Source organism: Hippocampus guttulatus, chromosome 10 (assembly GCF_054856545.1).
Source record: "Hippocampus guttulatus isolate MCC_2025c chromosome 10, RoL_Hgut_1.0, whole genome shotgun sequence".
Lineage (NCBI taxonomy): Eukaryota > Metazoa > Chordata > Actinopteri > Syngnathiformes > Syngnathidae > Hippocampus > Hippocampus guttulatus.
This window is the reverse complement of record NC_141270.1, coordinates 16,386,528-16,402,084: the sequence shown is the minus strand read 5'-3', so window position 1 is coordinate 16,402,084 and position 15,557 is coordinate 16,386,528. Positions and strand designations below refer to the sequence as shown.

Here is a 15,557-nt window from a genome sequence, read left to right as displayed (position 1 = left end):
CACTATTTATTTCGGTCAGTTGATGGGATAAGTCAAGTGTCCAAAACGTGCATTTGTTGATGATGTCGTGACATCATCTCCCAGCAGAACCGATATCACGAATGACTGTGGACATTTGTTTCCTTTAGGCAGCCGTCTTCATAGATCTCATTGCGATGGCACTTGACAAACATTCCCCAGCATCATCACCTTGCCCAATGCAGTATTATCACTGCCTTTCATCCAGTCATTGTAACCTTGTATTTTCTTTTCTGTTTCTGTGTTAATGATGGCTTTCGTTTGGCTTTTCTGGAAGTAAATCCTAATCCTAATTTCCTTTTGGCGCTTTCGACACAGATGTTTCCTCCCATTTGTTTTGCTGTGCATTTTCTGCTTTCTTGATATATTGCTCGTCTCTGACACTTGATGCTCACGATGCTTCCTTCGTCTACCAGCATGTTTGCCTTTAACAATTTTGCCATCTTGGTGCAGATTTTAGACATGGGCTTGTTGTGAAATACAATTTTTGCCTACAGGGGAACAACAGTGATTGGCTTAACCTCCGGCACAAAGCTAATATTTAAACGACTGAACGGATTAATGAATGATCCTCAGACTGGTCATGATGGACATGCAGCCACATGCATCGGACTAAACGGAAAGCCCTACAGAGATGCAAGCAAAACAGACAATGAGCTCTGTGTACAGGAAGCAGAAAGGACACACTCACAGTCCTCATGCAGCGTTACGTTATCCTTCCTTAAACCGTAAATTAACTTGAACCAACCTCTAGTATGACCTACACTTACAGGTAATCCTTTTCTTAATCTTGGCCTACCAAACAAGTCCGAACCTTGAACTGTAACACTGCGTCCTTTCCTTGGGTGTGATATTTTGTCATGATGGCACACAAGACAAATAGGAAAAGCGCGCAGGAATAGACAGAGAAGGTGACCCTGCCTCCAGCAGTTTGTCACATGACACACGAGCGCAACCAGATGCCATCAACTTCTCACTCTGCACGTTTGCGGCACACTGTGTCTCATCATATTTACCTTAACTTTCAGTGGCCACCTGTCACGTGCCCCGAGGGACGTTCACATCACAGTCTGCCTTGTTTTCTCTCTCACTTTTTCTCCCACGTTTGTGTTTCGGTTACTTAACCTGCAGATCTGCTTTAGAGTGCAGACAAGTGAGCAGAACATGAGGCTGAAGACAGTCTGGCTTAAAGAAGATAACCATGCTTACTACAACCAGGTTGCGTGCGCTTGCACGTGTGCATGTCCGCATGTGTGTGAGTCAGGCAGAAGAAAGCCGAGTCAGAGCGACTAAAAAGAAGCAATCACTTTGAGCACAGAGGGCCTTCTTTGCTGCTAAATTGATTTGATTTCACAGGATTGCTGCTGGGAAAAGAGCAGAAGCCGAGAGCTTTTATTCTCTTGATTTTTATCGAGCAAAGATTTTCTAAAAAGGACACAAAAAGGAGATGACTGAAATCGCAACCGGTTTAACCCTTGAAGGCACGGGTGTCAAAGTCAAGGCCCGGTGGCCAGAGCCGGCCCACCACGTCATTTTATGTCATGTGTGTCAACTTTCATCATCCTTGCTGAAATCTGGACCGAAATGTCAAATTGTCACGGGTAATAAATAACGTTGAGATTTTGCATCGGCCCTCCGAGGGAAGCCGTCAGTCCGAAGTGGCCCGTGACAAAAAATTAGTTTGACAGCCCTGCTTTAAGGGGACAGCAGTTACTACAGTGGACAGCTTATCATGTTATCAGGTTACAGGTTATCATTATTGGTGCATGAACGGGTTCAGATCCCTTTTTTTCTCCTCATATTGATGGCAAAACGAACAAAAACACTGGATATCACTATAACCAGCACAAAAAAACTTGGACGGTGTCATCATTGAACATTTGTTGGTGCACCTAATATTTCGCACTCTCGGGAAAAAATGCCGGGTGTTTGTATAACGCAGAGCATAACACACCCACAAATGCACCAAACCAACACAGTATGACTGATGAACTAGGAACTCATCCTCGGAGGGAAAATAAATATTTTCTATTCGTGTTTAGTTAGACTGAGATGTCAGTCCCCTCCCCAGTACAAACTTCCCACCCCTTCCCAGATACCAAGCTTCCCACTCTGCATTCCATGTTTTCATTAGGAAACGGGGCGCAACCACTCCGGAGGAAACATTGTTGAGGCAGCAAAGTTGGAACAAAGGACTATTGCACTAGAAACTAATTGTTTATCTCCCCCCGCACTTCCTTTTTTAAAAAAACACACCATGTGCCACCCTTCCACCCCCACAATTGGACTACTCATCCTCTTGATTGGCTACACTGTGGCAGGTAAGAAAAGCAGCTTGGCAGAGGGGAGGTGGCGAGGTTGGCAGCTGGGCAGTAAGGGTTGGGGGGGTATTTCTTTATACAGTATGTATGTACAGATTGGTGTGATAGCGGTGACAAAAAGTCATTTTGACGGAGAGCCGTGTGTGGAGAATGAAGCTGAACCGCAACAAGAATGCGCTTAAATATGAATCAGCATGTCTTGAGGCACATCTGGTTGCAATTCATTGCAGCTTCGGTTTCTTTGAATCGAATTTACTGCGAGCGGAAAAGCAACTCTTTGTTGAATCTCTTGTGTGGATATCTTTGGTTTGGATCAGACGCCATAGTTTTGTTTTCAGAAAGCACAATGGGTACTTCATGCATTTTGAGCGTAGATTGCCGTGACTTCATACTGCAAGAATGGTCGGTCGTAGGCAAGCATGCAGTGTGTTTGCCACTTCACTGGACAGAAAGTGAAGCAGGTTCACAGCGTGCAAGAGGATTTCATTTACCTCCTCATCGCCGGCCAATAACAACATGGCGACCGCTTCATGATCTAACGCTATCCGATACAAGTGCTGCATCTAAACCGTTGTCTTTGCCAAGGCAATAATGCTCAGTTTTGTGTGCAAAAGATTCTTGAGTCCATTACCGTGGGTGGAATTGGCAGTGGTGTAGAACTGTATCACACCATCCTGAGATAGGTGGCTAATATTTTCTCATCAGATCCTGGTCATGTGAGTCAGGTGTGTTGCAAGAGGGAAACATCTCCGACATGCAGGACAGTGGCCCCCGACGACCAGAGTTTAACACGTGTGTCCCACGGGATAAATGTTAAAAGAAGACAAGTGATACTGGATAACATTTATTTGCTGGTATGAGTGCACTTTCTTAAATAGACCTCAGAACTGAACAAAATATTACGTACACCTTGTACAACTTACCGTATTGGCCCGAATATAAGACGGCCCTGATTAAAAGACGACCCCCTCTTTTTCAAGACTCAAGTTTGAAAAAAGACTTTTTGAACACCAAATTAATTTTTCTACAGAAAATAATTACAGTACATCTGAAACAAATGATTCTAACAATATATTTGAGAGGAAAAGCATGTTATTTTGCCTCACTCAAATCTTAATATCTGCACATTTAATTATGTGAACTAAAGTGCAATCACATTTGTAAATGAATGGCTTCCGGTTTTTGAAATGTAAATTACATCATAACTTCTCCTCAGCTGCCGGTTAACCTGGCCGATCTTCGACCCACTTTTCTCCAGATTGTCGCTATGTTTCTCCATTTTCTGTTACCTCTTCTATTATTTTCTTCTCTTTTCTTTCTTACCACAATTTTTTATTTTTCTTCTTCGTGCTACCGCTATTTTTATTTTTATTCTTCGTGCCAGGGGTTCACTTTGGCCTGGGGAGTCAAGTTCAGCATTCGCTTCAATGGTATCTGGCGCCATCTAGCGTCGTAAATGGGTATAATGTCTAGACCCCGAATATAAGGCGACCCCCACTTTTTCAGTCTTATTTCAATGCAAAAAACACCATCTTATATTCCGGCCAATACGGTAATTAGCTCTACTACAAGTACTGTATGAAGATGTGTTTTGAATGAATTCAGAGCCTTCAGCAAATGTGTGTGAATGAGATTTTTGCCCCATGTTGAGATCTCAACATTGAGATCTACTGTTAAAAACAAAATCTGAATGGGAACTGATTTGCACTGTGTGATGTGTTCCGGTGGCGGTCGGATGACTACGGAGAGGAAACTAACTTCGAATTTAATTCCTTAAATTCGAAGTTAAAAGCTTTTAGTCTTGAGTCGAGATGTAAGCTACTCTGCAGTCTTTTAGTCGCATTTTGTATTCCCCACACACAGAAAAACTGCTGCTTTCGTTCGCATCAATTAGTCAGTTTTGCAGTGGACTCAACTGCCCTGCGCTTGCAGGTAGGAACGTGACATAGACACTCAAGCTCATTCATCTTTGCCCCCGCCACAGTCACGTTACGTTACATTACTATGCCTGTTTGCTTTTCCTCGAGCTTGTTTCCTCCTCAGGTACCCTCCCCGCCCCCCTTCTAAATTGCATGTGTGCATACTGATCCAACAAAAGCACTGGTTTGGATAAGAGATTGGGAATTATGTTTGGCAGTCAAAGGGAGGGCCAGCAGCACATTTTGATACAACGATATTTGTGTGCACCTCCTGACCCGAACCAGAAGATCTCATCAGTGCTGCTGTCAATCACTGTCAGATGCGGCGAGAGAAGTCCTCATTCGGCTGAACAAGATCAAGAAATCCCATAACAGGAAGTCAGCGAGAGAACACTTTGCCTTTTTTTGCCTGTGGAGGCTTGGGGGACATTGGCTACCACTGTAAATTTATTAAGGGTGTATAAATTGTTCAGACATTGTTACTCATTTGTTTGGATGACCTTCTCCTCGGAGAATTGGAAGCAGATATTTACGGATTGCCTCTGTGGTTGGTGTTTGGGAGTAATTAGAATTACACATTCCTTCAAACTTTGTACATGTGCCGAGCAAGAATCTAGCACGAGGTTACGATTACAAGTTTTATATATATTATATAATATATATATATACAGTATATATATATATATATATATATAATGCTATTAACCACAGAGAGTATTACATCAATGATGGGTGAATTTACAACAAAAGATGAGGTCAGAGTTGAAAATAATAACGTGAACACAGTTAGGCCTCTATTTCAGAAAAACCCCCAACATATTTTGGGCTTGTTTTTCTTATTCTTGCAATTGGAAAGCGATCTCAATATGTTGGCCTGCTTCCTCTCGGTCCACTGCCAGTTGGATCTTAAAAGGAAGACAGTTTTCGACAAGTGTGCAATGAGTGAGCGTCTCAGTCCATTTTTCCAGGAGAGAAGAGCCTCTCCCGGTGGTCCGCGGCAGGCAAGCTGCCCGGTATGTGCGCAATGATGGAGACAAAAAAAAAATTCTCAGTGCCTCAATGTTCAATAACAGAAAAGGCAGTTCAGCATCAGCGGGGTGTTGAAATTTCATGTAGCCCACAACCGAGCAGCCATTGAGACTGAACAACAAACTGCCGTTTTCAGTGTAATTGTCATGACCAGGTGAGCATATTAGTCAGTTTCTTATTATTTACTCTGTTGAGAACCAGCAAATTGAAATGAGGTAACAGAGCCCTGCTATTCTCCTTTTCTAAATCTCCTAAATTCTCCTCTCATGTCTTTTGTAAAACATATCTTGAAGGGTATAAATGATGCATGGGAGGGTTTCCAGCAAGATTAGGGTTACTATAATGTTACTGTGAAAGATTCTATGGTTTAAAATAGTTCGTAAAAATGCTGGTTTTGTTATGTCTGCAAAATTGAAACAAATGCAACTGAGAAGCACAAGCTTCTGCAGCACTTCTTTTTCCTACTTTTACTTATCTGATTACACAGTTTTCTGCATTTGAAAAAATACTGGATTCCTGAGAGGAGGGAAATATGTTTACATTTCTTTCTTTTTGTACTTTGTATGCATCAAAACTTGAACAAAATTCATAGTATGCAAATTGTGTACAGTCGTCGTTGCGGGCGTGCTGTCTTAGTGGCAGCAGTTGGGGGGCACCCTGAACTGGTTGCCAACCAATGGCAGGGCACACATAAACGAACAACCATCCGCGCTCGCAATCACACCAAGGGACAATTTAGAGAGTTCCATTAAACTGCCATGCAGGTTTTTTGAATGTGGGAGGAAACTGGAGAAGCCAGAGAAAACCCACGCAGGCGTGGGGAGAACATTCAAACTCCAAACAGGAAGGCCTTAGAGCAGCGTCAGTGTCCACCAGCTTGTGCAAAAATGTTATTTATTTTACAATATTTTAACTTGTTGGTAAATTGGGCCTCTTTCAGAAGCCATCACATTTCAGGATAAAAAATGACATTGAGGCCATTTTGTTGGACCTCAAAATAGGTTAAATTTCACCCAAGCAGACTGTAAGGAGTGTATTCTTTTCTTTGTCCACAGTAGACAGCTTTGTGTCTGATTCACACTGTGCGTTCACTCAATGCCTGCTGATTGCATTTTCAGAGGTGGATACTGAGCGGTCGCCTCGAGCCATGCCTTCGAATGCATGTCAAGAACACACAAGTCTTCATAACCATTTGGATGTAGTGGAAAAGGTGATTTATTTATGTTTTTGCAAATCCTGGCCCAAAAGTTCACTTTCAACTTTTAGTAGTTCGAGAAGATGACAGAGAATGCTTTGTATCCCAATTTTGGGGTTGCACCCTCTTTGCACTGCCTAAAAAGTCCGCATGTTTCTTTTCACCTAAAAGTGTGGCTCACCACAATATAACATTTCTAATTCAAGTCATTTATTGCTGCTGTTCTAAGTCTCAAAAACTCATCAAGAACTCTTAGACTTCATCTGACCTTCCCTTCCTAACTGCTTTGGGCAATTGTATAATTCATATGAATCAAAGGATTGCATAATTTATGACCGATGATTCCATTATTCATACTACAGCTTATTAATGTATTATTTAGTCTCTTAGGACAAAAACATACCCTCTGTATTTTGCAGAAAGTGGAAGACACTCTTGGCAAGTTGGAGGTTGAGCTGGCGGCTCTCCTGGAGGCCATTGGAGACCCAAAGTGGCGCCCCCAGTTGGACAAGACGGGAACACCTGTGGACATCCTCGAGGACCCGCTGAACATTAAGTCCTAAATCAGACATCCATGGAGGGATTCCTTGAGGATTTTGAACTTTAACAACAGAGGAGCCTTGGATTACTTCCTTTTCCTGTTGTTATACATTACATAATTACAGGCCCATTAACAGAAGGAGAGAAGACTACATTGACTCACAAGGTTTTATGGACAGGGTGGGCCTTGCCCCCACATGCAAACGTAGCATACAAGGACAAATTTCTCCAACAGCTAACAAAGGCTGAGAAATTGCTTTTACAAACAAAGGGAGTATGTTTACAGCATTACTATTATAATTACTGATATTTATTCATTAGTAAGCCATCAACGCAAGTCAAGTCGTATTGGTGACGCATTGATGAGCGGATCATTAAAATTTTCTTCCATTCAACAGCAGAAGGTACAATAAACTTGTGTATATCCGCCTGTTGCCATATATGCAGCCAAATGAGTCATGTCTTCTAGTGAATATAACAGCTCAGTGATCACAATTCAACAGGCCGACATTTCACACGGAATTAGAACATTTATTGGTAAATTGAAGTAAGATCATCATCTGCATTTATCCTTTTTATATTTACGTGTGTTGTTTTCATTGATGTGAAATGGGTGCTAAATGAATGTTGAGAAACACTCATCTAATCATGGTCTCTGACAAGCTTGATGCACATTGCAAATTCCATATTCAACAGGAGTGATTAAGCGATTATAAATTAAAAAAAATCATTTTTTCAACTTACTGTCACAATACAAATAAACAATGTGCATGCTAAAAGTGTGATTCTCAGTCATCCTGGTCATGACTCAAGGTCATCCACAATTGAGGCAACTGCACTCATCTTGTTAGTTCTTTTTTCCCCAAAACATTGAAAAATGTCTTAAGGCAAATATGCTATTTGACTATGTGTGTGTGTGTATATATATATATATATATATATATATATATATATATATGTATACAGTATATATATATACACACACACACATGCACATATATATATATATATATATATATATATATATATACACACACACAGGGCGGCCCGGTAGTCCAGTGGTTAGCACGTCGGCTTCACAGTGCAGAGGTACCGGGTTCGATTCCAGCTCCGGCCTCCCTGTGTGGAGTTTGCATGTTCTCCCCGGGCCTGCGTGGGTTTTCTCCGGGTGCTCCGGTTTCCTCCCACATTCCAAAAACATGCATGTCAGGCTGATTGGACGCTCTAAATTGTCCCTAGGTGTGAGTGTGGGCGTGGATTGTTGTTCGTCTCTGTGTGCCCTGCGATTGGCTGGCAACTGATTCAGGGTGTCCCCCGCCTACTGCCCGGAGATGGCTGGGATAGGCTCCAGCACCCCCCGCGACCCTAGTGAGGATCAAGCGGTTCGGAAAATGGATGGATGGATATATACACACACACACACACATACATATATATATACACACACACACTTGTACTCATCTTTTCAACTGAGGTTTTATTCCTTCAGGAGACAAAAATACCCAACTGACGCCTTCTGGGAAGGAGTTTTATTTGAAGCAGCATGTTATGAACACAAAAGCAGTTTCAGTAAGTTTACAGTGCAAGGCTTTTCATCGTTTACCTCATAAAAATCCTGTTGCACAAGAATTACATGGAGGAAAGGAGAAACAAATTGCATTGTCTTAATTTAATGGTAACAGGGCACCGACTTCCAAACTGTAATCGACAGTTAGAACATGTATCCTTTTGCATACCTTGAGGGCGTCGAATTGGACCACGGCTGATTAGGAGACATGCTTTGCTGGTCAAATACGAGCACAGAAGGCTTTGAAAACACCGAAGAGCATCCAAACATTAACAGTTGAAAGGAACACGTCAGGAGGGTAAGCAAGCAATGTCCATCTCGGAATGATCACTGTTATCGAAAAACAAAACAGATTAGCATTGCAAGCCACACCTAATCGTGAAAATCAATTATCCATTTAAAAACAATTGGCAAACAGCATAATGTGCACAGGCTTGTGATGCATCTTATTTCAATGGCGTGTTGACTGTTTTCAGACACCCCCCGCCCTCCATATGCAATATTTTCTTCATGTGCAGAAGGAAGTGAAAGGAACCCCTCAAACAACTCACCCAGAAAGTGCACGAGCCTTGATATTTGAACATCGAAGCAAGAATATGAAGTCATTGAACACTAGATTAATGCATTGAAAGCATTTTGATGGTAGGTCTGATCAGATGAGTGTCGTTCTAATCGCCATCGCAAAGTCTGTTCACCTACATTGAAGTGCAATAATATTGGTGGACTAGACAAGACACCTCTCATGTGGAGTAGGCACGATTGGCAAAACTATCGGTATCGTTTGGCGTTGACGTGTAGTACTTGAGGCTGCAGGGGTTGACTGCTTTTGCCATCAATACAAAAGACAGCTGGGATAAGCCCGCACGCTTGCGACCCTTGTGAGAATAAGCGGTGCAGAAAATGGATGGATGGATCAGTCCTGTACAGTATTGAAAACATAAAAATAATAATATGCAGTTTGAAATAAATCGATAAAAAAATGTTTTGTAATCCACGACCATCCTGCATCTTTGAAGGTTTCTGAGAGTCAGATGAAGTAAGATCCTGATCGATCAGGAGAAGATAAAACTACTTTATGCTTCATGAAGGAAGTTACTTAGTTTGGTGTTTACTCTCAACTGGCTAAGGAACCGCCTTGGACACAACTACAGTACTCTCCTGGCATATCCACGGCACGTCACACTTTTCAATACTGCACGGTATTCTTTTACAAATGTTATACTTGCAAATTATTGTGTTCAAACACATTTAACATCTGTTTAAAATGTGCCGACTAACATGTTCAAATTGTTGAAAGCGTGTGGTCGGTGTAAAACTATATAAAACCATTTTTTATATGACGTCATCTGAACATATGCCCCGCGATAAACGGAGGTTCACTGAAATGCAACAGCGTTTGTGTATAGCGCGTGGGCTTGGTTTCTTTCATGTCCTACAGCTTGGCAACAAATGTATGTTTACTACTACTGTCAAACTGTAGTCACAATCATGGCAAGTAATCGACTGTACGGGGAGTCCAGGAGAAAACAAAATCATTCTTGCTATGTCAACATTAAAAATATCAAGACAACCTTACAGATCGTAGAATGTAATTCAGACCATACAACAACACCATGGCGTTTATAGAACACCAGGTTTAGGCGTCTCAGTACAGATAAACGTCCAAAAACAGACACGCAAGCAAGTTGCACTTGGAATCAACAATGGTGTAAGCATTGAGGTATGCTATCATCAATAGCTTGTGCATGCACAAATCAGCCATTCAAGCTCAAGCTCCAGGTTTTGGCGAAATCAAGCTTATACCACACTCAACATGCAAAACATAATAACAATAATCATAATATATTTATAATAATATCAAATAAAAATAAACAGAGTATATGACAGACTTGAAGGATGCTACGTTTCAATGTTGGTAATCCAGTCATTCGAATTAAACCGTGTGGGGAAAAACACATGCTGACTATTTTAAAGGGACAAAATTACGTTGGATTCGTTGATTCTAATTAATCAATTAATTACAAGACATGGGTGAACTTGGCTCAAAAAGAATGTCGGGTCAAACACCAGCATACTCAAAGAACTCCGTTCAGCAAGCTTCAAAGAATTAACTGCATGTTATGCGGCCAAGTAAGACGGAAGTGAAGTCAAAATCTTGTGAAATTAGATACAGGGGGGTCCTTGAAATTTGAAGAAAGTTCTGTCGCTAATGTGTTACAGTAAATATATTATTTATTTATGTTTTAAACACTTCAAGGCCATAAAATATCAATATACTATCGCAGTAACTGAGCGTGCTGCCTTGGGCCAAGCGACAGTGTATCCTCACACCACAGGGCCAATTACTTCAATGTGTGCATTCATAACTCTGAAATGTCATAATTACAGTGAAAATTCACATGAGAAACACTTCTAGGTCACGAATGAAAAATAATGAAAGAGTGGTGGCAACGAAACGCGTCTTCTTCAGCTGCGTGGCAACGTATTGCGACGGCGCTTGCTGACTGACACTGGTTGCATTAGCAACGTAACTTTTGCCCCTTGTCAAAGAGTGTTTTAAAGAGTATCCTCTTGTTTTTTGAATTACAGCCGGGCACATATTTTCACAGCTGTACAGCTGATTTACTTGGATTACTTAACGAAATCCAAACAATTCAGAAGTTGACATCCTGTTTAGAATTGTTTTTGACCATAGAGGTACCGCTGTAAGTTTTTGAAAGTTGATTAGCCTAGCTTAGCAAAGCTTTCTTCTTGTTCAAACACTAATAAATATCCCAGACGATTGCTAAAAATAGTAAATACGCTTAAATTATGACCGATATATAAGACAATTTTAATCTCTTACGTCAACTTTTCGATACAAGTGCCTGTGGATGACATCAAAACAAAAGTAGGAGTAGGTTGACAGCTGACTGCAAGCTTTTAGGTCATACCATAGCTAAATTAAGTTATCCAGCTCCCAGACCAAATCAGCACTTTTGCATGTCATTAAATTCCCTTCTTTCCGGTACCTGAATTCTGAGAGTTTCTACATATTGGCAATATGACTATACAGTGGACTATTAAATCCATGCCATACAGAAAGAAGAGAGACACGTACATTCACATACTTCCTTAGAAATGGTTATGCAAATGGTAGAAAAGCTTTGGCCTATGTTGCCTACAAGATGTGCCTGCACACTTGGAGCGAAGAGCAGAATGAAGCAATGCGAAGGATTCACTCCACAAGCTTCTTTCTTTAGTTGAGTTTAAATGTGTCGAGTTTGCAGCCCCACATAAAACTGTGGTGACGTTATTTACCTACCAGTTACGCTATTTACATGTTTTTCATTTTATGACGGGCTTTAAGTTGGATCATTGCTACATGTTCCCACGTGTTTAAACCGAGAGTAATGGTCTCGCCTTAAACGTACCACGATGGCAATTATTGGACTTGATTGTGAAAACTATTTGAAATGCTGACAGCCAGTCAGTTCGATCCCCAGGATGAGCACTGCAGGAAGGCGATTTTCACTGGCTACTTCCAGAGCATTTGCCGAACAAAAAGAGAACATTTTGAGAAGCAAATCTAATTTCCAGCTTCTTGACATTTACTCCTAAAGGGGACATACCTCAAGTCAGAGTTTATACAACATCTGACACACTGCGTCTTTTTGATTTATGGTTTAAATGTGAATAATGCAAATAATATTAAGTTGGTCACTGTTGCATAAATGTGAATGACTTTATGAAGGTGCGGCAATAGAAGCACACCAGGACATCTTGAAAAAAACAAACAAAACAATCACTCTGAATTAGGGCATTCGTGACATAAGAGAAGCTGTGGGGAGGAGTGAAGCAGAGACAAGCTAAAACTGTAAAACTGCCTGTGCACGTTGAATAATTCAGTCATCCTAGGCTCATTTTGAAGAGGCGGCGAGGGAAAGCATCTCTACTAAAACCACCAAAGCCACCAAAATATCAGGAACAGCTATTGCTGAGGATGGCATCAGATTTGCCGAGCATTTTGCTTCACCTCCTAGCATGTGATACTCTGTCATGCTGTGAATGAAGTGTAACATTGCATAGAAGTTGGAGCATTGTGAAGGACTGACAAGACGGTGGAGAATCTGCTTCATTCTTGCCTTACCGGGGAAGGGAGCTACAGAATAAAATTAATTGGGTCTTGCAGTGCATCTGTTCCACCCCCCCCCCCCCCCCCCCCACCCCTGCTGTGTGGTTCCACCGCTCCTGGCTACTGGAAAGGAGAGAGGAAAGAATATATCTATGGGCATGGCACTGAGAGACCTTCATTCTTTATCGTGCACCATGAGCTGATGTGGCACTGCACTAGCAGCTGCCAGGGGAGGAGCACACCGAGCCACACATGCTCAGTTTGGAAGAGGATTCGGGCTCTGGCTCGGGTTCCTGTTCCGGTTCAGGCTCGGCCGCGTCGTCGTCAGTGCCGCCAGCCTCCGCATCGCCATCCCCGCTGGCATCATCTCCCCCAGTCTCGCTATGAGCCTCTTCTTGACGCTTTTTCAACCTGAGAGCAGGAAAAAAATATTTAAAAAAACGCAGTCCACACAGTTATAATAATCTAGTTGCATTAATATTTGACACATACAGTGCTATTTTTAGGTCCCGGAAAGTAATGGATTTTGTAGAATGCAAGACATAATGTTAAAAGTTTAATGAGAGCCGTTCTGCTGTGATATTATAATAATAATAATAATAATAATAATGCATTTTATTTAAAAGCGCCTTTCATGCCACCCAAGGACACTGTACAGACAATAAGAAAATACAATGTAAAAATTAGTAAACGAGATATTATATAAAAACAGGACATAAAATCATAAAATCATAAAAACATAGGAAATGGAAGAGCTATGTGTTGTAGGCAATCCTGAACAGGTGTGTTTTTAGACGGGACTTGAAAGTGGAAAGAGGTGTGCAGTTTTGGAGGTCCGGAGGTAGGTTGTTCCAGAGCTTTGGAGCAGCGTGACTGAAGGCTCTGGCTCCCATGGTGCTCAGTCGGGCAGGGGGCACTGACAGGCGGAGGGAGGACGAGGATCTGAGGGAGCGAGAGGGGATATGCACCTGGAGAAGGTCGGATAGGTAAGGAGGGGCCAGGTTGTGGATGGCCATATATGTATATAGAAGCAGTTTGTAATTGATGCGATGTTGAACAGGGAGCCAGTGAAGCTGTTGGAGAACGGGGGTGATGTGCTGCTGGGAAGATGTTTTTGTGATGATGCGAGCAGAGGCGTTTTGGACCAGCTGGATTTTATGAAGGGACTTTTGAGGTAGGCCGAAGAGGAGAGCGTTGCAGTAATCAAGGCGGGATGTGACAAGACTGTGGACAAGAATAGCAGTGGTGCGGGGGGTGAGGGAAGGGCGAAGTCTGGTAATATTGCGGAGGTGGAAATAAGCAGTGCGGGTGATGGTGTTGATATGCGAGTGGAAGGTGAGCATGCTATCCAGGATGACACCCAGACTCTTAACCTGGGGGGAGGGGGACACTAGGGAGCTGTCAATGTTGAAGGAAAAACGGTTTACTTTGGATAAAGTGGATTTGGTGCCAAGAAGGAGGACTTCCGTTTTATTAGTATTTAATTTAAGAAAGTTTGTTGTGAACCATGTTTTGAGTTCGGAGAGGCAAGAGGTGAGGGAGGGGGGTGGGAGTATGGAGTTTGGCTTGCAGGAGAGGTAGAGCTGGGTGTCATCAGCAAAGCAGTGAAAGTGGATATTAAATTTGCGGAGGATATGGCCAAGAGGCAGGAGGTAGATGATGAAGAGAAGGGGACCTAGGACAGATCCCTGTGGTACACCTGTGGTGACTGGGGAGGGCTTTGAGGTGAAGGATTTGAGCTGGACAAACTGAGTGCGGCCAGTGAGGTAGGAGTGGAACCAACTGAGGGGAGTGTGGGAGAGACCAATGGAGGAGAGTCTATTGAGGAGGATAGGGTGAGAGATTGTGTCAAAGGCAGCGCTCAAGTCTAAGAGGATGAGGATGGATACTAAACCGGAATCAGATGCTATGAGGAGATCATTCACAATACGGATTAGGGCAGTCTCTGTGCTGTGGCGGGGGCGGAAACCGGACTGAAAGGGTTCATAGAGAGAGTGAAGGGACAGGTGGGAGTGGAGTTGAGCAGCAACAGTTTTTTCAAGGATTTTCGAGATAAATGGAAGGTTGGAGATGGGGCGGAGGTTATCAAAGTTGTTGGGGTCAGAGCCATGTTTTTTCAGTGTGGGGATGATAGCAGCAGTTTTGAGGAGTGATGGGACAATACCAGAAGAGAGTGAGGAGTGGATAATAGCAGATATGAGAGGAAGCACAGAAGGAAGGCAGGATTTAACAAGGGATGAAGGGAGGGGATCAAGCTGGCAAGTGGTGGGCTTGGATTTGAGTATGAGGTTGGATAATTCAGCAGTCGTTGGTGGAACAAAACTGGAGAAGAGATGACAAGGAGAAGAAGGTTCAGATGGGGGGGGAGCAGGCAGGTTTTGATGGAGTTGGTGATGGATCTTAAGGATTTTGTGATTGAAGTGTTCCATTATGGAGTTGCAGGTTGCTGTGGAGTACAGGTGGAGGGGGAGAGAGTTTGGTGGCCGGAGGATTTTGTTCATGACGGAGAAGAGAGTTCTTGAATTTCCTTCGTTGGAGAGGATGAGGCCGGAGTAGTAGCTGGATTTGGTTTGTGCAATTTGGTCCTTGTATTTAGTGATATGGGTAGTGTACATGTCCTTATGGATGGTGAGACCGGTTTTCTTATAGAGTCGCTCAAGTTGGCGGTTTTTTGATTTCAATGCTCTAAGAGCGGGTGTAAACCAGGGGGCAGATGTAGAGAATGAAGCAGTCCTGGTCTTCAGGGGGGCGAGAGAATTTAGAATATTTGTGAGGCAGGCATTGTAGTGAGCGGTGAGGTCATCCGGGTTTGAAAGGGCGTCTGGGGGCGGGGAACGGTCGATAATGGAGCAGA

The 15,557-nt window shown here is 42.6% G+C and overlaps 1 protein-coding gene and 1 long non-coding RNA gene across 3 annotated transcripts in view; one reads left to right on the top strand and one right to left on the bottom strand.

Annotated features, from left to right (window-relative positions):
* Positions 1 to 2,135: 2,135 nt before the first annotated feature.
* On the top strand, positions 2,136 to 7,801 carry LOC147199450 (uncharacterized). The gene is made up of 3 exons (XR_015102072.1): positions 2,136 to 2,339; positions 6,406 to 6,497; positions 6,902 to 7,801. It is a non-coding gene; the product is annotated as an uncharacterized LOC147199450 (long non-coding RNA).
* A 5,002-nt stretch (positions 7,802 to 12,803) lies between these two features.
* The window catches only part of stk32c (serine/threonine kinase 32C), a 51,139-nt gene continuing 48,385 nt past the window's right edge, over positions 12,804 to 15,557 (bottom strand). For both annotated transcript variants that reach the window (XM_086121876.1, XM_086121877.1), the window contains one exon: positions 12,804 to 13,114. In XM_086121876.1, coding sequence (XP_085978002.1) covers positions 12,919 to 13,114 — 196 coding nt within the window. In that variant the 3' untranslated portion in view covers positions 12,804 to 12,918. The remainder of the gene's footprint in view (positions 13,115 to 15,557) is intronic.